At 43.3% G+C, this 25,942-nt stretch overlaps 1 protein-coding gene across 3 annotated transcripts; it reads right to left on the minus strand.

Moving 5' to 3' along the window:
- Positions 1-259: 259 nt before the first annotated feature.
- TMEM18 (transmembrane protein 18) lies at positions 260-24,370 on the minus strand. 3 transcript variants are annotated; one of them, XM_085847011.1, is made up of 5 exons: positions 24,220-24,370; positions 23,704-23,821; positions 9,609-9,663; positions 6,867-6,960; positions 260-1,212 (listed from the first exon to the last, which is right to left on the minus strand). In XM_085847011.1, the coding sequence occupies exons 1-5, from the start codon at positions 24,268-24,270 to the stop codon at positions 1,126-1,128; spliced, it is 405 nt and encodes a 134-aa protein (XP_085703137.1). In that variant the 5' UTR covers positions 24,271-24,370; the 3' UTR covers positions 260-1,125. The 3 variants fall into 3 exon arrangements, with proteins under 3 accessions (XP_085703137.1, XP_085703138.1, XP_085703136.1); XM_085847012.1 differs by having other exon boundaries at positions 24,215-24,297; XM_085847010.1 differs by lacking the exon at positions 24,220-24,370 and adding an exon at positions 24,056-24,186.
- Positions 24,371-25,942: the final 1,572 nt, after the last annotated feature.

The following is a 25,942-nucleotide window of genomic DNA, read 5'->3' on the forward strand; positions in this document are numbered from 1 at the left end:
AATTTGGAGTTCTGCACATTAATTTTGTTCCATTACGGCCGCTCCCTGTGCTCTACCCGGGGTACAATTCAGATCTGTAAATTTGATAACAAATGCCATTTCTTTCCCCTCTTGTTTTGCGACGTGTCACTGCATTGCAAGGTTGGATTCCTATTGGTTACGCCATGCTTGGTAGATAAGCTGTACCAAAGGTTCTCATATTTATCACTTTTTCCGTCTCGTATCATTTACCGAGGACACTTACACAGAGAGAAAGCAATATCTTCCTTTACTTTATTTTTAAAGGAATGTTAACATTCATTTTGTAACCCTTTAAACCTGCATTTACTCTTGAGCTGTAACGTTTCTACAAACATTCCACAAAAGTTTAAAAAAACAAAAAACTTTCAAACTGAAATAATTGTGGTAAAATTGTTCCCCCCTCCCTCCACCACCCCACTGCTCCCCATAAAGGATATCAAATCCCAGGTGTCAAAGGGGTAATACAGATCATATACAACTGTAGAAAATTAATATTGTAAAGCTTTCATTGATACATTTTATACAATTGAACACAGTTCACCCATCACCTTGGCTGGAAATGTTACCTTCCACGGCACATGCTCAAAGCAAGATGCCTTATTAATGTTTGTGCTTCATTCTTTTTGGGAGATGAAGCCTCTTGGAAAGTTTTCGAAATGTGTACATGGCACTGGCCAATCAGTGACACAAAGGGCTGACTTGGAATGCAATTGGTCAAGTGACCCACGTGTAACAAATGACTGCATCTGTGATGCATTTGTACCATGTTGCACCTCAATCACCCTCATTTCCCCCACGACCCGGCAGATACAGCCACAAATGTTCTGGCAATAAACTCAAAACTCCCCATCTGTAAACGGTTGTACTTTCAGAGGTCCAATGCTGCTCCTGCCATAAAGTCATACTTTCCTTGAAAGGATAAGTTCGTTTCCTTCCAAATTCACAACTATATCAGATCATATCAGGTACCTCAAGTTCTTTCTGAAAGCTCTGCACCTCTTCCTAATGAACTCTATCTTTGCAGAATACTCTCATTGGCAACTCCAGAAACCATGCTCGGTTTCCAGAATAGGAATGTGCACATGTGGTCTTGTGGTCACCGAGCTAATCATCCTTTGGTTTCTGTTGCCGCTGGATTCGCAATCTGGTCACCTCCACCATCTGGTTGGTCATGCTGATCAACCACATAACCTGCAAAGAAAATAACGTTCCATCTTGAGATCGTCAACAAAAGGAAACATCCAGCCGAATGAATCTTGCATTAAAAATACTGATTCAAGTTCATAAACATTACTGACATTTTAATGGTGTAGTAATCTATGAAGAAAATTCCAAAGGACTCTCTCCACAATGTGCAAACAGGTAAAAACAATAAAAAATAAACAATTGCTTTGTGGTAAAACTCATGACACTGTTTGAAATAAAATTAAAGATAAATAACACAAGGACCCTTTATTACACTGAGCGCAAGAAGCGAAAAGCGGGGTTAAGTAATTGGTTCACTTTGTCCGTCTATCTGTCCACAAATCTCAGTTTATGATTGAGGAACAACTTATTATAAATACAACTAACAATAAATATTTTTTCAGTCTGCCTATCTAGCAGTCAAACAAAATTGAAAATCATTCCAAATAGGAAACTTAGTGGGGGGAGGGGTGTTAACATCAGGCATGAACAATTAACATAACATGTTAAACAAGGTGGTGTAAAAGACACAACAACGGCGGTAAACTTCCAAAATTTTTTTTTTCCTACAACCTTTAAAATCCTTATTTTATTTAGATTAAATTGTATACTTGAACATTGTAGAACACAAATCGCCTTATTGGCAATTTCAAAAACCTGTTTAGCAGTACTTCGACAAAATGTTACGGCATTTTACATTTCGACCAATCAAATTTGCTGCTCGCAGATCCCGCTCATGTCCTTTTTTTCTTTTTTAATCAAGATTGCACGGGGTAAGGTGTTCTTTGAACTTCATGGTATTGTTACAGGGATTGCCTCGGCCTAATGGTTGAGATGCTCCGAGCCATATTATGGGCCTATTCGCTCCTATACCAAGCTCATTTTGGAACGCCCATGGCCAATCGGGTGGTGCACTGAGCACCTTGCCTCTGTGGAGTCCCAATTAAAGATCAAGCCTGAGTGATGGTTTTAACCGGCATGGATGTGAATTTAATAATGGGTGTTACGCTCTTCGGCCATGAATATCCTTTAAACAGTTTAAAGGATCTAAGGCCAACTCGGCTATTCTCAATGAGCGATCGAGAGTGGTCTGAATTACTCAGAGACCCAGTGAGTTTATCATGTGTATTGAGAATGTGGAGGGGAAAGGACAGAAAGGCAATGATTATAATACAAAACAAGCAGGTTTATAACAACTAAAATGTGTCCAGGGATTTCGTACAAATTAGAGTATCTTATGTATCCTAACTTCAGGCTTCAAGTATTCCATAGCAGAAGACTTGAGAGAGATGAGACGAGTTATTCTTTGGGCGGCCCATTCGGGCACCGCAAGTCCAATGAGGTGTGTGGCTGGAGAGGCGAGAGGCAGACATGAACCATGGTCCTGCAGGTCAGAAGTGATGCTTGGCCCGATGCTGGGGGCGCAGCCTGGGTGGTAGAGGAATAGATTGCATGATTCGGGGTTGTGCTTGCCCCGTCTCCTCATCCGGTCAGTCGTCAGTTTGCTCCCCTTCTAGTTCTCTGAACCGCACTCCAGACTTAACGGAATTGAACCATGAACTTGGCTGTACTGCCATTTTATTAACCTGACCTATGGCCCACCCTGTGACGTCACCGAGGCTTGCCCGCTCTGTGCTCATTTGCTGTTCAGGCGTCACTCAAAACGAAGCCCCACCCCTAAGCTTCTCGATATGCTCCGAAGATTTGAGTCCCGGCAAGTGTGCGCCTGAACTTGCGCCATGGTCGATGTCCTGCAAGGCCGCTTTCTTTAAAGAGGACATGAGATACACATTTACATGGGATAAAACAATAAAAAGGGGTTTCAGGCACAAACATTGTAAGGGGAGATGAAATGCTCTCCAAATGATTATCGACGCATATTCCCAGTACAGTTTATATTTTATTTACCTCATTTTCGCTAAAACATGAACAAAGGGAATTAACTATTCTAACATATGCATCCCTAGACCCTGTAAGTCATTTTCACAACAATATTCTATTTCTTCAAGCCGAGCCGAGAGACCCAAACATTCAAGTGGAAATTGAAAGGGGGGCTGGGGAGGGAGGTGACTTTTAAAAAAAAAATTTCAAACACTATTTTATAAATGAAGACATTCTAATCGTAAATAAGAATTCCTATTTTTAAAAAGACCATTCAAAATAATCCCAGTCATCACCAACACGGCAGCAAGAGAACCAACCAAAGACCAGGTTGATTGAATACATTTGAGGCAAAAATAAGTTTACATTCTCTAACTGGTGCAAGTCTAGTACATCTGAAAATAAAATGGTTTTAATTTATCAACTAACGGACCAGCGGTGATTTTATTCATAATGATGAAATGTATGACCTCTTAATAATTGATACTCGATTTTCAATCGTCCAATAATGTCAGCTTTAAATAGTTCCTTTTATTCTGTTGCGTTTTCAAGTTTGATTTGGAGAATGGTCAGCTACACCAATAACAAACGTTTTACGAACATTTCCCCTTTTTTCCAGGCAATTGGTTAACTGATGCCATTCTTCCATACTGATATATCCAATGTATCAGTTTCATGCAAACTCAGACACACCATATCTTGAGAGTTCATGCCTGTCAGACGTTCTCTCAGCTTTCTTCCTTCCACCACAAGCTTTCTTTACAACTTCATCTTCTGATCTTCATTGCACATGACCATACTAACCAAGTCTTCTCATCCCAAGTTCTTGTTCACTAGCATTGACTTTTAATTGGATGCAAAAACTTTCTGTGGTTTTGCAATACTACATCAAAGCATGTGACTCGAACTTCGAGGTTTAACAACAAACTCCGAACGGATTGGAAACTTCCAAAACTCCCTTTAGGTTGATATTCGATTTGTTCACTTCTGTCCCATACTCGATGTTGTATGTACATTATTCAAACCAAATGCTGTGTATGCAATCAAGTGCAATCACCTTTTTTAGGGGGGGGGGGGGGTGTTCGCTGATCTGCAGGCTACAAAAGGCATGCAAACTTTGTTGCACTTTTTGTTTGCATATTTTGAGTGGCACATTAAAAAGGAATAATTTTTCACACTTCCCTGTCTTCCTTCTCTCATAATTTCCTGGATATTTAAATGCTTTGCACTGGTCATTATACATTAATATATCCTAATAATTCTTGCTTATAATTCTGAACTTGATTTTTGATTTTTTTTTTTTTTTGGACGAAACAAGTTGTCCACATTCATTGTAAAAAAAAACAACAAAAATACTGGTGTTGCTATTGCAAGCACGTCTCTCCACTTTGACCATTTCTAAACAATAGGGGCAGTAGCCGGCACACTGCTTCAATGTGCATCGCAACCTGCTGGTTGCCATCTCCTCTCTGCATGTTATTTCCTCTAAATGGATATTTTGGGAGATTTTTTTTGTTTGTTTTTTCTAATTTTCCATTGCTCCTGTAAATTCTAAGTCGGTGCAGTTTATAGATGACTGTAATTGGGCAAAGTTGCTTTTTGACACGTGAGCATTTATAGTTCAATACGTGTCTCGTGTCTTCCTGTCTGGAAGCGTTCCCGCATCCCTAGAGCCCTCAAATTGCTCTAACAAACCAGAGACGCCGCCTCTTCCTCACAACAGCAACAATAACAATTAACAATGTACTTGCTGCTCTAATAATATCCAGTCTTTGTGTTCCCTTTTGAATGCTTTGGCTTCAATTATAGTTACCTGCAATAACAAGAATTGTTGATCCAATGGTTGCAGACAATTCTTTAATAGGTTGGTGTGAATGGTGTTTTTCACAATTACCTTGTCTTGCCCATTGTTGCAGGAATATTCAGTTGACCTTGCAAAATCTTTCAATTTTTTTTCCAGTTCACTAATAAGGCATTCACCCCTTTCTGTGTGCACTAGCAATGGCTTAACTCTTTCATTTCATCTGCATCGTTTAATGTCAAATGACTGGTCTCGTCACTAGCTTTTCTCATGTCTGTATTTACTTGTAATCTCCTCAATCGAAGTAGTTTTGACTTTCTCACAATGCAACTCCTTCTTCATGATTGGCGTTAAGAAAGCTATGATTTATATAAGTATCAATTATTTTGTCTTGTGATCTCAAGTCCCAAACAGAAGTCAACTATGTAAAGGTGACATATTTATGACAAAGTAAAAAATAAAATAAAAAGTTGTTGCAATTCCAGTTCTGAGACAAACCAATAAGTTAGTTCAGCTTTGTGCCATTCAATAGTAGGCACCAATCAAGGCAACACACTGAACCTGGCATTCATTGGGATCCTGGGAATTGCTGGAAGTCTGTGCAGTTTTCTCGTCACGAAACCCTGAGTTTCTTCAACAAGACTGTACCAAATAGCTTTAGTTTATTTGTTTTATAGCTCTCAAACATGGGAAAATGAGGGAGGTTAAGAGTTATAGCCTGCTGATGTGCAAGTCTATGAACGAACAGGTGTGTAAAAGAGCATCACTGAGATCAAATTTCTCAGTAAACAAACAACTTGGCCATCATGCTTGAGCTTTGACCTCAGTATTCCAGCTGTCCATCATCATGTCGTACTATTTATGAGGCCAGTAATACCCGCTCCCTCCAGGAGCGAGATTTGTTTGCAGAATTGGCATAGTTTCTCCACCCTCTATATCCCCTCCAGGAGAGGTCAGTGGTTCGACCACTTGCACTATTCCACATGTACAGGGGAAAATCACAAGTCTCCCCACATTCATGGGGGAGGGGTGGGGGGATGCGTGTATTTATTTAGTCCCCATGACCTCACCCTGGGTACCCCGAACATGTTCACAAAATTTGGTGGAGATTGGCCCAGCCATTATCAATTCCATAATGATCATGCATACATAATACAACATGTACAATAGCCTTATTTTAGTATGATTACATCAAATTAGTTGGAAATTAATTGCCATAGCTTCTATCTATAAACTGTTTTTTGTTTTAATGTTGAAAGAGACATGTTAACGGTCTTTACAATTATATCACGGTTTGTTGGGTGGGTATTTGCATGAGGTTTGACATCACAGACAGGACTGTGGTCTCTGTCTTCTACCGCCTCCTTTCTGGTCTTGCACCCTCTGCCCTTTCTGTGCTCTGTCCTCTCCAACCCCCACCCCACCAATATTTTTCCAGGGCACACATGGTTTGCCAGCAACCTCCTTCTGGTGAAACTCCCCAAATCCAAGCTCACTGCTCACATTGACTCATTTGTTTCTGTTTTCTCTCAACTGTAGAACCGCCATAGCACACCTTCCAGGTTTCCAGGTGACAGGGTTCCCCCCGACCTTACTCCCTCCTCTTCAATTTGTTGGTGTTCCATTTCAGCTTCTTCCCCAGTTTTTCCTTCCCTTTCTATGATTGAGAGTTTGTGCCTGTATCCAGGTTGTTCACCCCCTGTGTCCTCCTTCCCTTCCTCTAATTCTTCCCCCGTCTCCTTCAATTTTATCCCATCTACCCTGCTGTCAGTATGTTCCCTGCCACACACTCCACCCTTTTATTTCCACTGTTTTTTTTATCATTCTGTTATATCTTACTTTGTTCTTTGTTCCAGCTCCTCCGTGAGCTTCGACTCTACACAAATACGTTAATATTTTGAAGCAAATTCCATAAAGCCCAACTGGAAGCATTATATCTCTGAGCAAAGAACTAGTTCAATGAGGAGTCCATACATACCAAAATGATGACAGCATTGATCAGCAGTGGAACAGAAAAGACGAGTGATATAAAGACACCATGAGCATCAAAATATTGGTGTTTTGAGAAAGATCTGCGACATGAGCAAAGAGAAGGTTAGTGTTGTGATGAATCACCAATGATAAGAGGAAAATATATCTACAAGGTCGAGAAAAACTTGGAAACATATTCTTACAGTTGTGGGAATGCACCCTGGGGAGTGCATCCATGAACATGTTGGGAAATCCTGAGTTAGTTATTTCATTAGTACATGTACACACATAGGTCCCTGCCCCGTGTACAGGGGATTTGGGGGAATGCATTGCAAGATGAGCATGTTTTATCCCCCCCCCCGTGTGATTTCCCCCTTTCGTCGCCTTTCAAACGCTTAATCCATCGGTCCGTATTTCACTCCTTTAATCCATCAATCCATCAATCCATCCATACATCGTACAATCCATCTTTCACTTTGCAACCTCTATTTCCCATGCTCTCTTCAGAAACCTTCCCCCCTTCATCCAGCATACAAACCCTTCACCGTTTCATCTCCGAGTCACCTTCTCCCATACCCCCTGAAACACCCTGTTGGGGTCCAAACGGATGAACAAACCCTTCAGCGTGTGAAACATAAATAGCCGTCAAACTAAATAAATTCCTTTCTTCCTTCCCTTTCTAAAAATCCCCAATTAAAAACGCATTGAAAGGCGATTAATGCTGCACCCCACAAATGATGGAGATATCAATGCTGCACGCCAGGGGGTGTGGCTTGGTTGCGAGACTGTCCCTCCAAAGCTAGAGCCACGCAAAAGCCAATAAAGAGGTGACATTGCCGGGCTGATGGGCCATGACTACGCCCTATCTCTGCAGTTATAAAAAGCCAGAACGGCGAGAAAATGCTCTCTCATCTGCCAGTCTCGCTTTCTTCTTTGCCAAGCGCACGCCAACATGTGCCTGCCCAGACCATAAGAGCTGCCAGGTGGGAGCTGGCTTGTGGTGGACAGCACCTCAAACGGACTGCACAGAATTGCATGAGCCTCCGCCATTGCCTGGTTGGACCACAAGGGCCACGGGCATTCTACCCGATTGAGAGGCGCGATACTCAACACGCACCAACACACCTGATATTCCCATTTTCCCCAGCCATCCTGTCCTTCACTTGGGATAAATATAGGCCGGCCTGTCTGCATAGGGTGATTCATGGCCATAACCACGCTCTGCTCGGCTTCAAATAATCTTCTTCCCCTCTGGTTTCCCTAGTCTGGGTGTATGGCATGCCTGTCTTGTTCGTCCCTAGGTAATTAATTTGTATAAAGGGAAATCATACGTGCTTGGGGTTAAATCTACTCTTCTGTGCATTTGGTCATTGGACGTGTTTATTTTTAATGTGCTAGTAAGTACATGCCTTGTAATTATTACCTCTGCCACCAAAGGTGAAGGAGGCTATGTTTTCACCCCTTTCTGTCTGTCTGTCTGTTTGTTTGCAAGATATCTCAAAAAGTTGTGGACTGATCCAGATGAAATTTTGTAGGCAGGTTGGGTGTGTGACAAGGACGAACTGACAAGGACAAAGGTTTTCTTCTGACGGTGTGCTCAAGATATTAACAGTGCGGTGGTCAACTTGGAGCATTCAAATGTTGCTTTTCTTCCTTGAATCTCAGTAAACATCCAGCAAATTTGCACGTGGATTTTGCCCCCCCCCCCAGTTTTTGTCGTTCTTGCAGTCCATGCCATGGGATTTTTAACATTAGTCTCCAACACAATTCAAAATTGTCAATCAACTTCCTTTATGTCTTCTTCACCGTCTATGACACATCCATAAATCGCAACAGGAAATACCAAAGATTGGTTTGTTTTGTCACATCTTTGTCATTCCTGATATTGCTATTCTCCCTAACACTAACTGTCTATTAATTTCTCCTCTACATTGTCCACTCAAGTCAATCTTAGAACCCAGGAAGATGAAACTTTCCACTATTTCCACATGATGGTCTCCCAATCTGAACAAGTCAATGTTCTCAGTTGACAGGATAACACAAGGACAAAATCCATGAACATTTCATTCAGGACTTGTGCTTGAGATTTTCGTTTTTACCTCCGCCACCATCGGTGGATGGAAATTACGTTTTTACCCTTGTCTGTCTGTCTGTCTGTGAATAGGATATCTCAAAAGGTTGTTTTTGTGGCATATGTGGTGTTTACATACATTGATGGCTCGCCCTGCTTGTGAAACACCAGGACGGCAGTTTTAGCTGGGTAAAGATTCAAACCCAGACGACACCGCTCAGAGATTAGTGTGCATACCTCGAGGTTCTCCTGCTAGCTCTGTGCTTCAGATATTCTGTCTGGAATCATTAAATCAGCACATGTACAAGGGCAGGATAAGTAATATATCTGACGTACTTTGAAACTACGAATAAATTATGCACACAAGATCACGTGGAAAACATAAACAAGAGATGCCACATTTTTCTGACAAATAAAAGAGTTGTCGATAATTGCGACAAAATGATTGCTCTTTGGGATTACACAAAATTAGAAGATTAGGATCATGAGGTCACTGCAGCCTTTGTTCCACTCCAAAATAATTTTTTAAAAGCTAGATATTAAACTTACTTACGGCCACCACTATTGGATCAACTGCTCGTTGCTGACGCATGGTGGTGTGGGGAAACCCTACAATGTCCCCTTTATTCCAGGATGTATTCTCATACAGGTGTTTTGGAAATTTCAGGGAGCACTCACCTCCACTTTATGGCAGCAATTTCATTGATGTAGCTCGCAGAATATGCCAGCGCCACTACAAAGACAATAAAACAGCATTATGACAAAGTCAACAAACATGTTCATGTGTTGTTTGCACATTGCCACTGTGTCTTGCAAGAAGAAATGCGTATGTTAAAACCTTTTGCTCCTTTCCAAGAAATGTCATTAAAGTGTCTCAAAAGTAGCAAAACTGAAAACAACCATCTTACTACAAAATAAAATATTAGTTCTGTCTCTGTCTCAATAGCAAATACAACACTGTCTCAGTACCCTCACTGTCTCAGTAGCAAAGAGTAGTTGGCTTACATGCCACCTTGACATACAATGAAATGTTAATGGTTCCATTTTTAATTTTTTTTAAACAAAAGGAAACGCCAATGTAAAGTCACTCAATAGGGCATTGGGCCACCAGTAAAGAGTAGTCATGGAGTCCACCAGCATCTGGAATTCTGCAGGAGGGATACGGCACCATTCTTCCATGAGAAAATCAATCACCTCACACCTGTTTGATGGAGGTGGAAAACGCTGTCTCGCTTGTCATTCCAGAATATCCCATAAATGCTCGATTGGGTTCAGATCTGGTGACTGAGGCCATGACAAATGGATAACATCAGTGTCGTGCTCATCAAACCATTGGGTGACCACACGTGCTCTGTGGACGGGGGCATTGGGGGGGGGGGGTCTCCCCTTACAGCCATTATTACAGGCAACCCAGCCTGTGCAGCATTTTTATACATGACCCTAAGCATGCTGGAATGTTATCTCTCTATAATTCCAGCAATGTGTGTGTGTGTGTGTGTGTGTGTGTGTGTGTGTGTGTGTGTGTGTGTGTGTGTGTGTGTGTGTGTGTGTGACCGCTGTTTCTCGACAACTACTGGTCCGATCTAATTGAACCTTGCCAGATATATTGCTGGAGACCTGAGGATGTGCCTTTTCAGGGTTTGATATTAATCGGACAAGTGCTTCCCAAGTTATGGCCATTTATTTACCAACCTATGACAAGGCGCGTTATTGCGTGGGCGTGGCCGATGGGGAAGGGAAGCTCAGCCGCGTTCCCCATTACAGGTTACAACGTACGGGCTTCCGGATAATGATGACTTCGTGTATTCTAATAATTTCTTGATTTCTTATGCACATTTATAGATAAACACAATGCCCCAAGTTATGATCGTTTTCATATTAGACGGTGTATAAATTTTGGTAACATCAGAGTGCTGGTATGCTCTGAACCAGGAAGTAATTTTTTTTCTCTCTCTCTTCTCTTCTCTTTTTGTTTTTCCTTGCCACAACATTGCGAAAAGGTAAAATACGTTGGTGCTAATTGAATAATTGGGTATTAAAACTAAATTGCGAATAATCGTAACTGCGAATAATATGCGAACTTCCGGGCCACGCACGTACAGGCACGCGAGAGCGAAGAAACGGCCTGTGTGGTTGTTGTTTGTTGCTCGCGGTTTGAATATATATTTTTTTTTACGGGCACGTACTAGTTTACTTAATTAACACACGGGCCACACCTGTGTGGAAGCCATGGCTTGGTGTCCCTCATTTACCCAGGTGTTTACATTTTTTTTGTCCAATGTATGTACAGTGCCTTCAGAAAGTATTCACAACAATCGACTTTTGTCACATTTTGTTGTTGCACCTTGAATTAAAAATGGATTAAAATTTTTTTTAAATTGTCACCAATCCACACAAAATACCCCATTAATGACAAACTGAAAACGCTTTTAGAAATTTTTACAAATTAATTAAAATGTAAAGCTGAAATGTTCTGTCAATAAGTATTCAACACCCCCCCCCCCCCACAAAGTCAATTCTTTATAGCAGTGCTTTTTGGTAGTGATTACAGCTTCGAGACTTCTTGGGTATGTCTATTACACATCTGGATTTGGGGATTTTCTCCCACTGTTCATTGTAGATTTGCTCTAGCTCTGTCAAGTTGGATGGGGGAGCGTCGGTGAACAGCAATCTTTATGTCTTTCCACAGATTCTCAATGGGATTCAAATCTGGCTTTGGCTGGACCACTCAAGGACTTTCACATTCTTGTTCTGAAGCCACTCCATTGTTGCTTTGGCTGTATGCTTGGGATCATTGATTGTCCTGTTGGAACATATATTTCCCACACTCTGAAGCAGGTTCTCCTCAAGGATTTGCCTGCATTTGGCTCCATTCTTTGTTCCCTCTATCCTTGCAAGCCTCCCAGTCCCTGATGCTGAAAAGCATCCCATTGCATGATGCTGCCACCACCATTCTTCACAGTCAGGATGATGCTGCCACCACCATTCTTCACAGTCAGGATGATGCCAAATGGGTGATGAGCTGTCCTCGGTTTTCACCAGATGTAGCACTTTGCATTCAGGCCAAAGGGTTTCAATTTTTGTCTCAGGAGACCACAGAATCTTTTGCCTCATGCTCTCAGGTGCTTATTTGTAAACTCCAGGTGTACGGTCATGTGCCTTTTTCTTTTTTTAGGAGTGGCTTCCGTCTAGCCACTCTCCCATAAAGCCTGAATTTGTGAAGTGCTGCAGAGATTGTCGTCCTTCCGGCAGGTTCTCTCATTTCAGCCAAGGAACTCTGTAGTTCTGTCAGAGTGGTCATTGGGTTCTTGGTCACCTCCCTGACCAAGGTCCTTGTCCAGTTGCTCAGTTTGGTCTTTCCATTTATTCTTCCATATTCTTTCCATTTCCTAATGATGGAGATCAACTGTGCTCTTGGGAACTTTGAGCAATCTAGAATTCTTTTATACCCATCCCCAGATATATGCCTCCTCACAATTATATCTAATATAATTCTGTAATTATATTGTATTCACAATATAATTCTGTTCAACAGACACTTCCTTGGACTTCATGGAAGAGTTGCTACTCTGACATGCACGGTCAACTATGAAACCTTATGTAGAAAGGTGTTTTTTTATTTTCTTCTAAATCACGTCCAATCAATTGAATTGGCCACAAGTGGACTCCAGTCAAGTTGTAGAGACATCTCAAGGATGATCAAAGGAAATTAGATGCATCTGAGCTAAATTTTGAGTGTCATAGCAAAGGGCTTAAATACTTATTGATGGAAGACATTTCAGATTTTCAGTTTTAATTAATTTGTAAAAATCTCAAAAAACTTGTTTTCACTTTGTTATTATGGGGTATTTTGTGTAGATCAGTGACAAAAAAAAAACAATTAAATTTTAGATTCAAGCTGTAACACAACAAACTGTGAATACTTTCTGAAGGTACTGTGTATGTATGTATGTATGTACGTCCGAGGTCCGTCTAAAAAGTAACTGGACTGAGCCTGCTGTGCGCTCCACCTACACAACTTCAATGAACGGGTTGCATAACAGTCTTTCGCAACATTCCAGCAATATATATGATTGGTGATGGTTGACTGCACCCATTGTGTGATTTTTGTACAGGTCGTGCTTTACACGTTGTCTAGTCTGAGTCATGAGCAGAGAGCCAAGCTTAGCAAAACACCTTCCGAATCCTTCGCAATACTGCAGCAAGTCTACGGGGAAGAAACGATGTCACGAACACGTGCATCTGAATGGCACAAGAGGTTCAAAGAGGGACGGAAGGAGGTTGAAGACGATCCACGATCTGGAACACCTTCAACGAGTAGAACGGCGGACAACATCGAGCGTGTGAAGCAGATGGTGCGCACAGATAGTCGCCTCACGGTGCGGATGATTGCTGAGGAACTTTCCATCAACGAGGACACTGTCTGGAGCATCATCACTGAAAATCTTGAAATGCGCAAGGTGTGAGCAAAGATGGTCCCCAAGCTGTTGTTCGAGGACCAGAAACAGCGAAGAGTCACTGCCTGTCAAGACATTATTAAGCGCCTCGAGGACGATCCAGACCTGCTCGGGAGAGTCATTACTGGCGATGAAGCGTGGATATTCGAATACGATCCCAAGAACAAATGGCAGAGTAGTCAGTGATGGTGATGAAAAGTCCGGCATCACTAAGACCAGAGAAAGCAAGGATGTCGAAGTCGAAGGTCAAGGTGAAGCTCATCGCGTTTTTTGATAAAGGGCATCGTCCACTTCGAGTTTCTACCACAGGGTCAAACAGTGAATCAATATGTGTACAAGGAGATTCTCCAGCACTTCATGAGATCAGTCCGGGACAAGAGGAGGGATCTGTGGGAGAACAACGGCTGGGTGCTCCACCATGACAACGCCCCTGCTCACAGTGCCCTGAGCATCCGACAGTTTCTGGTGGAGAGGAACGTGCCAACTCTGGAGCAACCCCCGTATTCGCTAGACTTGGCCCCTTGTGATTTTTTTCCTCTTCCCCAAGCTCAAAGGGGGTGATCAAGGGGACCCGATTTCCTGATGTGGAGGCCATCAAAAGGGCCGTGACGAAGGAGCTCCGGAGGATTCCAGAAGAAGCCTTCCAGGGGTGCATCGAAGCGTGGAAGAAGAGGATGGACAAGTGTGTGAGACTGGAGGGAAACTATTTTGAAGGGGACAAGCTGTGATTTCAATATATTTTTTTGAATAAAATTTCTGTGAAGTCAGTCCCGTTACTTTTTAGACGGACCTTGTATGTATATGTATGTGTTGAAACAGAAGACCAAGAAGGAACCCAAAAAGTAAAGAGCAATGATGGAGTCATCAGGAGGAACCTGGATGGGATTTGGGTTTTAGCTGCTACTGCACAAACCTCAAAACCCATCCAGGCACAGCCAAGTGAGCGACAACACAACAACAAGCATTTAAAGGCCATTTTCCCTGCTAAAGCGGGGGTTAGCCTTCCGGGCCCCATGACAACTTTCTCCACTTTAGCCTATTTTCTGCATCTCCCCTTCTTAATCCTCTTGCCCACATTTCTTCTTGCACCACCTTTAGACAAGTTTTCTCAGTCTTCCCCATGTTCTACTTCCTACTACACTCATTTCCAACACTCCTCTCATCCAGTCATTTTCATCATTCCTCAACACATGACCCAACCATCTCAACCTGCTTCTCTTCACAGCATCCATCACAGACTCTATTCCCATCATTTGTCTTCCTCTCTCTCAACGATACTCCACACATCCACCGAACCATTCGCATTTCGACCCTTTCCAGCCTTTGCTGCTGCTCCATGTTCAGTACCCATGTCTGACTCCCATAAATCATCGTACTCCTCACACATGTAGCATACACCTTTCCCTTCAACTTCAACGACACTCCCCTCTTCGTCAGCACGCCACTCAGTTCCTGAAACTTCTTCAATGCACATCTCACTCTAGCAACCACCGTAGAGTCTGATCCACCTTCTCCATTCAGCATGTCTCCAAGATAGCAAAATGTTTTCACCCCTTCCAGCTTCACACCACCTCCAAGATCCAACTCAACAATTTCTTCATCTGCAGCTCCCTCTATGCACACCGTACACTTGAATGTAGCTGCCACACTGGTTAATGACCCTCTCACACGACTACATTTTCGATGAACCCATTCAGCACACATTGTGCAGCTCACCTCATGCTTTGCCACTTGCCATCACCTTTGTCTTTCCGATATTCACCTTCAAACCTTTTGCCTCCATACATTCCTTCCACTTGTTCATCTTCTCCTTCAGTCCATCCATACTCTCTGCAATCAACACCAGATCATCTGCATACAGCAGCTCCCACGGTAAACCCTCCGAGTAGACCCCCACAGTAGACCCTTCGAGCCAGCACCTCCATTACAAATAGAAGTGGACTTAGTACCGACCCCTGGTGCACTCCCACCTTCACCTCAAACTCACCACTGTTCCCATCCTTCGTCCTAACAGCTGTGCGCGCTCTCTCGTGCATTGCCATCACTACTCTGATCAACCATTCCTCCACTCCTAACTTCCTCAATGCCCATGTCATAACTTCACGTGGAACCCTATCAAATGCTTTCTCCAGATCAACAAACCCAAAAAACAACTACCTCTTCTCCATGTACTTCTCCTGCAACTGCCTTACAATAAAAATCCAATTTGTGGTTCCTCTTCCTGGCATAAATCCAAACTGCATTTCATCAATCTTTACCTTCTTCCTTATCCTCTTCTCCAACACCCTTTCCAATACCTTCATTCCATGCTCCAATAACTTTATTGCTCTATAGGAGCCACAGTCCAGAGCAGTGTTTCTCAACCGGGGTTCCCCGGAACCCTAGGGTTCCGCAAGAGGTTGCTAGGGGTTCCGTGAGAAACAGTAATAAATAGGCTAATGTATTTTTGAGTAGTTTTCGTTTGATTTAATATTCGTAATTTTACTATACACGTACGGCATATTGTTGGAAACTCCTTGGTTATTATAATAGAGCAGTAGTTCCCAAACTTTTTTGTCCATGACCCAAAATTTGAAATCGCATTTGTCTCACAACCCAAATGATACTGGTACCGAGTGTACCGATGATAAAAATTGTCAGAGAAAATGCTTTTGACATGAAACCCCCCCCACTCAAAAACTGAGATTTTGGGGGGGGTTCAAGTTTGGGTCACGACCCTGGGTTTGGGAACCCCTGTAATAGAGGCTTCAACCTCATATTATTTACAATTATAACAACCATAGGGAATGTATTTAACGATGTCTATATGGCGCCAGTGTGAAACCGCCCTCACTGGTTAGTGGACGTCCTGTACGCGGCGGATTCGTGTATCATTGAGTGACTGACTCAAGTACAGGACGCACGCACGGTGTCCATCTATCTTCTCTGTGCTTCCTAGCACGGTCTCTCTCTCTCTCTCAAGGTTAGTTCTTCTGTTTACCTTTATTGCTTCAGCTCTATTTGTTTAAGTTTTGTTGATCAAGTTACATGAGGTGTGTTTTTTTTTTAATTTAAAAAAGTTTTTTTTTGTGTGAATTAAAACCTCGGTGTGAGGTCTCATAAACGAGCAGTATGTTTTTTTTTTCATTGCCAATAAATTTGACAAAAAGGGGGTCATTTTTTCCTTAAACCAGGTATCCGAAAAAAATATATTATATTTACCACGTGAACTACGATAAAAATATAAAAGAGCTAGATATTAATAATGTTATATAATATTTTTTTATACAGGGGTTCCCTGAGACATGAAAACTATTTCAAGGGTTCCACAAGGGTAAAAAGGTTGAGAAACGCTGGTCCAGAGGGTCACCTTTCCCCTTGTACAGAGGGACGAGGGTACTCAGTTCCCAATCCACTGGAATGCGGCCTTCTTTCACCACCAGATTACAGATCTCTGTCATTCTCTTCACACCCAAACTTCCCGCTGCCTTCAACATATCTCCCACAACTCCCGTCGGCCATCCTGCTTTTCTCCTCTTCATTGCTCTTATAGCTTCCTCAACTTCCTTCTCAGTTATCTTCTCTGCTGGTCCTAAAACTGGGTTACTCTCGATGTTGCTATCCCATTCATTTTCTACATTCAACAGCCTTTCCATATACCTCTTCCATCTTCCTTTAATTCCATCTGAGTCCACAACGATTTGTCCCACTTCATCCTCCAAGCAACCCATCCCCGTCACATCGAACCTTTCTCTTGCTATCTGCTTTGCAATCCTGAATACCGCTCTCTTACCCTCCTCTGAATCCAAGCATTCTCCGAACATTTTCCTATAAGCCTCCTGCGCTTTTGCTACCTCTTTCTTTGCAGCCTTCTTGGCTACCTTATAACTTTCATGTGCTGCCTCTTCTTCCACCGTACCCTTCGCCTTTTGCCATTCCTTGAACTTCTTCCTCTTCTCTCCAATCGTCTTTCCAACTTCATCACCCCACCACCATGTTTCCGAGTGCCTCGGTGGTCCTTTTGTCCATCCACGTAACTCACCAACGGCTCCCAATAGATTATCTTTCATTGACATCCAACCACTTTCAAGCTCAACCACATCATCCTCAACCATATTCAGCCTCTCTCTGAATGCTTCCTTCACCGTCGCCTCTTTCAACCTCCACACCTTCATCCTCGGTTGGTACTTCACCCGCTGAATTCTCCTCGCACCTTTCACCCTAATATCGCAGACAACCAGGTGGTGCTGTGAAACAGTCGCCTCCCCTGGGATCACCTTTGTGTCCCGGAGGTTTCCGCTATCTCGCCGACGCACCATCAGGTAGTCAATGGTTGTTGTCGACCCACCTGACGTGTATGTAATAAGCTTATTATCCGCTTTCTGGAATTGAGTATTACAGATCAACAAATCAGCTCCATCAGCAAACTCCAAGATCCTTTCACCTTCTCCATTTCTCAAACCACATCCATAACCCCCATGGACTCCCTCAAAACCGTCTGGACTCCTTCCCACATGTCCATTCAAGTCTCCTCCTACCACGACAACTTCCTCATCTTTCACATTCTCCATTAACTTCTCCATCGCACACCAGAACATGTTCTTCTCTTCATCGCTTCGACCGACCTGTGGGGCATATCCCGAGATGACGTTCACCAAGAGATTTCCGATCACGACTCTCACCATCATCAACCTTTCACTCACTCTAGTCACACTCACTACACTGTCTACAAACTCCTCAGAAAACATGACACCAACACCATGCACACCTTCCGGGCACCCTTGCCACATAAACTTATACTTCTGCCCCTGCCTTCCTTTCACCATTCTCACACCACTTCCCTTCCACCGTGTCTCCTGCACACAACATATGTCCAGTCTTCTTCTGACCAATGTTTCAACCACTTCTCCTGATCTCCCTGTCATTGTGCCTACATTCCATGTACCAAACCTCAGAAACCGATCTCCACATGGGGCATACAGACGATTGGTCATCATAAATGGAAAAATTTCCTCCCTTGCTTCGATCGGGTTCCCCACCTTGAGTTTTAACGAGAGGGGGTGAGGACCCCCACAGGGTACTTTGGGCTGTACCCTGCCCATAAGCTATACTCATCATGGTTTCCTTTTGAGGCGATGTTTTTATGGCCGGATGCCCTTCCTGACGCCAACCCTTAGTTGCCTCTTACGACACGCAGGGATACGGTGTACCTATTCTAACTGGGGCACACACCGGGACAGCCAAGTGAGCCTCACAGAATAATTTCTGTAAGAATTTACATCTCCTTCGAGAGATAGATGATGAAAGAGAGGAATAGGGAGTAAAACAAATGAAAGAAGAACAAACAAAAATTAGAATGAATAAAGAAAATTGTGAAAATTTTTTTTTTAGAAAGAAATGTGAAGGGAACAAAGAATGATCTACTCCTCCGAAAGGATTTGACCGAGGAAGTGGAAACATTAAAGGATTAATGAGCGTACCCTGAAGTTGTGTATATGTGTAAGTTTTGTTTGATTCCATCAAGTTTTGAAGATAATAACAAACCATTTCACCTATATATTGTCATTTTCTTTCTTGTGGGGGTGGGGGGGGGGGATGCAATGCAATTCCCCCAATCCATTAGCACAGGATTATATAATTTTGTCAAGGCGCAGATGATAACTATATGTGTTATCGCAGATGATAACTGATATATATATATATATATATATATATATATATATATATATATATATATATATATATATATATATATATATATATATATATATATATATATATATATATATATATATAGAGAGATATACCAGCTTATGCGTGCAGATGGAACCCCAGATTCACTTCTGAGGGATGGCCACACCACTGGGGTAACGCTTTACAGCATCAGGTCAAGAATACAAAAAGTGAGTGCACTACCTGAGCTATCCTGCCAGCTCTGGCCAGAGATTACATTCAGAGAAAGTCAGAGATGTAGGTCTCGAGAAAGGAAGGGTATCAGTGAAGCCTGAAATCGGCACGTAGGAATTTCCTTTTTCCCAAAACTCAAATGAAAAGGGTGCGAAATAGGGGAAGTGTATGTGGAATGATTGCTGGCTGGATTCCGAATGGTGCTGATAACCGTTTTCTCTTTAAAAAGTGTAATCCAGCCCAAGTGAGTTTCCTCTCGTAAAGTTCTTACTCAATACATCCAAAATGGGCGATTTTATAGTCTGCCTTTGTCTGATGCAGTGATTTTGCAAAAAAGAGTTGAAGCACAGTGGAAAAAAAGACCCTGGAAAGTTGCTGCTGCAGTGTCTGTAAAGGAGCCTTTTGGCCCACATCATGCCAGGCACTCATGTACGCATTTCATGTAGGAGGCAATTTTATAATCGTACATATTGGTGAACCAGTGTTGGCAAGATTCCAACTATTTTGTATTGCCTGTGGTCCATAAACCTCAAGTAGTAATAATATAAAGTGTAGGAGATCTCGCCGGTCAAAAGTGCATCACATTATCCATCCGAATGAGAACTGCAAGCAGTATCACTTTCTTCGACCAAGAAGAGCATTTTAGCAGGTTACCCTTAAACAGATACAGTGCAACTTCTGTAAAATATCAATCTCTCTTGTTGTGCTCACGTGGCATCGACCCTTTGGTTCACGGGAGGATTCCAAGCATCAAAATCAGGAAATGTCATTCCACTTATGCCTGGTGTTGGCTTAATGGTTAGGGTGGTGGGCTTAGGATCCAAGGATCCTGAGTTCAAATCCCACTCGGCTGTTGAATTAATACCAGGTGGGGTTGACTCTGCCTGTCATCCTTCCGAGGTCGGCAAAATGAGTGCCAGCATGCTGGTATCCTGTGTCGGAGTGGCGACCCGTCCAGAATTGTACCCAATAGCCAAGGAGACTGTTTAGGCAGCACCAACGCTCTGCACAGAGTATGGTCCCAGTGGATGGATGGATTCCACTTCAAAGACACCTTGCCAACGCTATTCAACTTTAGTGAGACATCTCAGATAACGGCGATCAACTCGTGAATTGATCGTGCAAGCAGTTTTGATTTTCCGTTAAGAGTCCGATTGAAACGTGTTTATCGGTATTTGGTCCCAGAACACAGACGACACATGCATGATCTCTGCATAAAATTATGCATGCGTCACAGCACTGTATTATTACCATTTTTCTGAAACTGTATGGGCTGGCAGGACGGTCTGGAGATAAGCACACTCGCCTCTAAGGTGTCTCGCCTGGGTTCAAATCCCGACCATGCTATAAACTGCCATCCTAGTGTTTCATAGGCAGGGTGAATTATCAATGTGTTTGCCGCCCGTGTGATAGACGTCAAGATGTCCTATTTGTCGACATTAGTTGGTGGACGTTAAAGATCCAACGGTGTCCTTCACGAAGAGTCGGAGAGCTGGCACCCTGACCAAATTACAAATTTCTGCCCTGACATCCTAAGTCGGAGTGATGACCCGACCAGGAATGTAACCAAGCTACGGCAGCACCGATGCTCTGCATCGAGTAGGTTACATGCTGCTGATCCATCCATCCATTGGGACCATACTCTATGCAGAGCGTTGGTGCTGCCTAAGCAGTCTCCTTGACTATTGGGTACGATCCTGGATGGGTCACCACTCCGACACAGGACACCAGCAAGCTGGCACTCGTTTTGCCGAACTTGGAAGGATGACACAGTTAGAGTCAACCCCACCTGGTATTAATTCAACAGCTGAGTGAGATTTAAACTCAGGATCCTAGGATCCAAAGCCCACCGCCCGAACCATTAAGCCAACACCAGGCATATGCTGCTACTGATGAGTCTGTAATCTGGTTTTGCAGATCACATTTCCTGTATGAGGGCAACCAGAACATGGAAAAGTATTCCAACTCAGGATACATTTTTCTTGTGTGAGTTTAACCCTTTGAACCCTTGTGGCCCTTTTATTCAAACTTTCACTCCCCGAGCATCCAGTTTACCGGCTGCTATTCAAACCTCTACGTACCCGAGCGGGCAGATTTTTCTCCAGGGAGCCCAGGGTTGGGGAGCTCATGGTTCAAAGGGTTAAGCAATCGTAGATGGAGCTATTTTCAAGACTTTATGATACCAGGAGTTTGAGCAAGTCAAGGATCCGGTTCGCGTCTGAGAATTAAAAGTGATCTCTCTCTCTATCGAGTGCAGCCTGTGACTGCTGGTTGCATCATTGGTTGGGACGCGGCTGTGCCGCTGATGCAGTGTACCCCTTACGAGTACACTGGTACTCATTTTGCCGACCTCGGAAGGATGACAGGCTGAGTCAACCTCCTGGTGTGTATTAATTCTGCGGCCAACAGGGCTTGAACTCAGGACCCTAGGATCCCAAGCCACCACCCCAACCACTAAGGCCGAAGTCACATTTGCCACGCCGGCCGTGGGGTCTACAAAATCTACGGCCACTAGCAATTATAGGGCGGCCGCAGTATTTCCATGGTCACACAACGTAGCAGTCACATATGTTTTTATTTTTCGGGGAGCCGCACAGCGTATTTATAAATCGTGGAGACCGAAAACGTGGGGGTGCCGTACGGTCTTTGATTTGATGTCGCACGGTGACCTTAGGGCGTTCCTGTGGCGGCCATAGAATTTTCAAGGTAGACGCAAGGTGCCCGCAAGGCGACCGCAGGGGGACCCTAAGGCGAACGTGCGGCCAGTCGGATGGTAACGAGTGGGTTTTTTTTTTTACCAGTTCTTTTGTTTCGGCTTGTCGAATTGCTATGGTGAACGTAGAAATGACAAGTCTGAAGACGACGATGGTTCACGAGCGGTATTTGACGATGTAGATTGTTTTAGAAGTCAAGGATGAGACAATGCGATTATGTTGACCAAGTTATAAAAATGATCAACATGATGTGGTACGAGTGACAGGTTATTAGCTGCAAAATGTCGAAAACCCAGTTTCGTTCAACAACTTAAAAAAAATTTGACCTTTGCATAACCTTTAAAGGTCACAAAACAATGTTGTGGACATTAAAATAAGGAAACAGGATACGTGCTATAGCTTAATGGAGTTAGTTCGTCGAAGAAGGTCGAAAACCCGGTTCGATTCCCACAACTTTGAAAATTTGACCTATGTGAACTTTAAAGGTCAAAGGTCAAGGATAATGACCTTTGGTGCAAAACTATCCCTGGAAAATTCCAGGAACAATATAACATCATATAAGCTGTATGGCATTTCGCACTCATCGGATTATCCATACTTTGATGAAATCAGCATAAAAACAAACTTGAAGGGGGCGCCACGGGCAAGGTGTTCGAGATAGAGCAAAATGGTTTCAAGACTTTAGGTGGGGAATGACCTCAAGATTATGCATAAAAATATTATCATCCTAGCTCTCAAAGTTTGGGCGGTCATAATATTTTTATGTCAAAATTCGAAATTTTCTAATTACGTGACCTTGTGACCTTGACCTTGGGATGAAAATGAAAAATCGAGCTCCGTGGGGCTATGCAGGTGCCATTGGGCTAACCAAATACCGAAACCCCTGTCAGATTCGACAAACCCCCTGGGAGAAGATGCAAATTGGAATCGGCTACCCTATAAAAACACAATTCGCAATTTTCTAAGTTCGTGACCTTGTCGCCTTGACCTTGGGACGAAAATGAAAAATCGCGCTCCGTGGGGCTATGCAGGTGCTATTGGGCTAACCAAATACCAAAACCCCTGCCAGATTCGACAAACCCCTTGGGGAAGAAATTTTTTTACGTCAAAATTCGCAATTTTATATGTTCGTGACCTTGACCTTGTGACGAAAATGAAAAATCGAGCTCTGTGGGGCTATGCAGGTGCCATTGGGCTAACCAAATACCGAAACCCCTGCAAGATTCGACAAACCCCCTGGGAGAAGATGCAAATTGAAATTGGCTACGCCCTAAAAACACGTTTTTTGGGCGTGGCTCCGCCCATAATGGGCGCATCACACCCATTTTCAGGAAAACACACTGGATCATGATATAAACCTCCCACCAAAATTTTATCAGGTTTGGATCAAAACTCACGGAGCTATGCTCGGGACAGACAGACAGACAGACACACAACAATAACGAAAATAGTGGTCACTTATTTTTTTTCGTGAACCAAAAAAAGTTATAACTCCACGCTATAATTCCACGGCGACCCCTACGGCCTGTAAAAGATAGCCATACGGCGTAGGGCCGCCCTGAGGCCACCTCAGAAACTCTGCGGCCGCCGCACGTTTCTGTCAATTCAGAGGGCGTACGGCCGCCGTATCCTCGCCGTAGAGCAAATGTGACTTAGGCCTAAGCCAACACCAGGCTTGATTTAAAAGTGTTCAGTGCAAGATCATGAGGTGCTCACAGAGGCACAGAAAATAGATGGTCTGGACATTTCGGTGCTGCCTGGAGGCAAAGGTGAGAATGAGGCAGAGAGAATGGAACCCGAGCAAGGTGAGCAGCCAGCCTTCCGTCCAATCAACCTGCAGCGAAAGAAGCATCCATCACAGCGTGTCACGGTCGAGCAGGACGGCCTGCTCGTGGTAAAGTACCGGGCGAGAGGACAAACTCATTCACTTTTGTCGTTATTACACGAGCTGTTCGTCATTTCATGTTCTACAGAGAGCAAGATTGGTCTTGTAAATGTATTACTGGTGATATTAAAATCAAAACAAACTATCGGCAGCATCATGTATGGACCCAAAAGGAGGACGTACGTGGATCTCATCGGGCGGACTGGGTGGTGACTGGTGACACCGATTTATGTGAGAATCAAATATTATCATTGGAATTTTGAGGCAGGGTGAGAGGAGGAAGATCTGTTAAAATATAATAATAATAAAACGATTGGGGATGACTTGAGAGGCCATTATTACCTTACCGACATTAAAAGGTCCCATAGACTCGAGATCTGCAGAGATCCGTCAGCCATGATCAAAAAATCCTTTTCCTGGTTGTTGTTGTGGTTGTTGTTGTTGTTGTTGTTGTTGTTTCACCCCTCCCGCCCGTGGACACGTGACCGCTTAGCGCCACATATTGCTCGTTCCTTTGTCACCCTGACGATGTCGAATCGGACGTGGATCGTTTTAGTAAAGATTCATAAATTTCGCAATTAAACTGCAAACCTTCACAACATTATTACTTTTAAAACACTTTGGTTATACACCGCCCAAGACGTTGTTGGCGACTTCTTCTCATCCTCGTGACTGTGTTTTGAAAATACAGATTTCAACGCAAACAATGACGAAGTAGTTTACGTTTCATTGATCATGAACGGGTTAACCGCCTGGACATGAGGAGTTTTAACAGTTGCATCACGCTCGAGTTCGGTCGCGTTCTCACGGTCCTGTAAATAAACTGAGGCAAGAGAAGGAATTCCCAACGAGAAATTATCCATATCGTGAAGTGTGTAATTTATTTTTCAAAGTCTTTCTCACCCTCACTCTTGCTGTAACAGCGTTCATGGGTTTCAGTAGTTCCCTCTCAATCCCCAACTCCCCCCCTCCCTTGATTTTCACTTTGTCTCAAATTTCTTCTTTCTTCCCCTTTTCTCACGTTGGGGTTTCGCGCTTTACTGACTCGTCCGAGAATTTTATTACTTTGGTGATGTTTTGAATCGAAAATAAAATCCAAAATTATCATTAAAACCATTTAAATCTCCCGTTTATTTTGAAAATAAAATCGTCCTTTTACTTGTCGTTTGGAACTCCTGGTTCGTTCTTTTCCCTTTGTTCGGGATATAAAGTCAAAAGTACTGGAAACAACAAAAAGGATTAAACAAAAACAACTCATCATGTCATCTCTGTGTCTGATCCAGAAATAAAATTCGTGAACCATACTCACGTCGCAATACCATGTATTTACAGTTTTAATCAGAATATTTTTATAAGATGAATCAGATGCAGGAGGATGTCATGAGGCCTATCATAGTCTGAACTGGTATTGCCAAGCGAGGGTTGCTTGTCCCTGCTCCATGAGGCCTATCATTGCCTACTCCAGTATTGCCAAACTAGGGTTGCTTGTCCTTGCTCCATGAGGCCTATCAAAGCCTACTCCAGTATTGCCAAGCTCGGGTTGCTTGTCCCTTCTCCATGAGGCCCATCATTGCCTGCTCTAGTATTGCCAACGAGGGTTGCTTGTCCCTGCTCCATGAGGCCTATCATAGCCTACTCCAGTATTGCCAAGCGAGGGTTGCTTGTCCTTGCTCCATGAGGCCTATCATAGCCTGCTCTAGTATTGCCAACGAGGGTTACTTGTCCCTGCTCCATGAGGCCCATCATTGCCTGCTCTAGTATTGCCAAGCGAGGGTTGCTTGTCCCTGCTCCATGAGGCCTATCATAGCCTGCTCTAGTATTGCCAACGAGGGTTACTTGTCCCTGCTCCATGAGGCCCATCATTGCCTGCTCTAGTATTGCCAAGCGAGGGTTGCTTGTCCCTGCTCCATGAGGCCCATCATTGCCGGCTCTAGTATTGCCAAGCGAGGGTTGCTTGTCCCTGCTCCATGAGGCCCATCATTGCCTACTCCAGTATTTCCAAGCTAGGGTTGCTTGTCCCTGCTCCATGAGGCCCATCATTGCCTACTCCAGTATTGCCAAGCTAGGGTT

This window comes from Eptatretus burgeri, chromosome 11, assembly GCF_056783735.1.
Source record: "Eptatretus burgeri isolate ZD-2024b chromosome 11, Ebu_testis_v1, whole genome shotgun sequence".
Taxonomy (NCBI): Eukaryota; Metazoa; Chordata; class Myxini; order Myxiniformes; family Myxinidae; genus Eptatretus; species Eptatretus burgeri.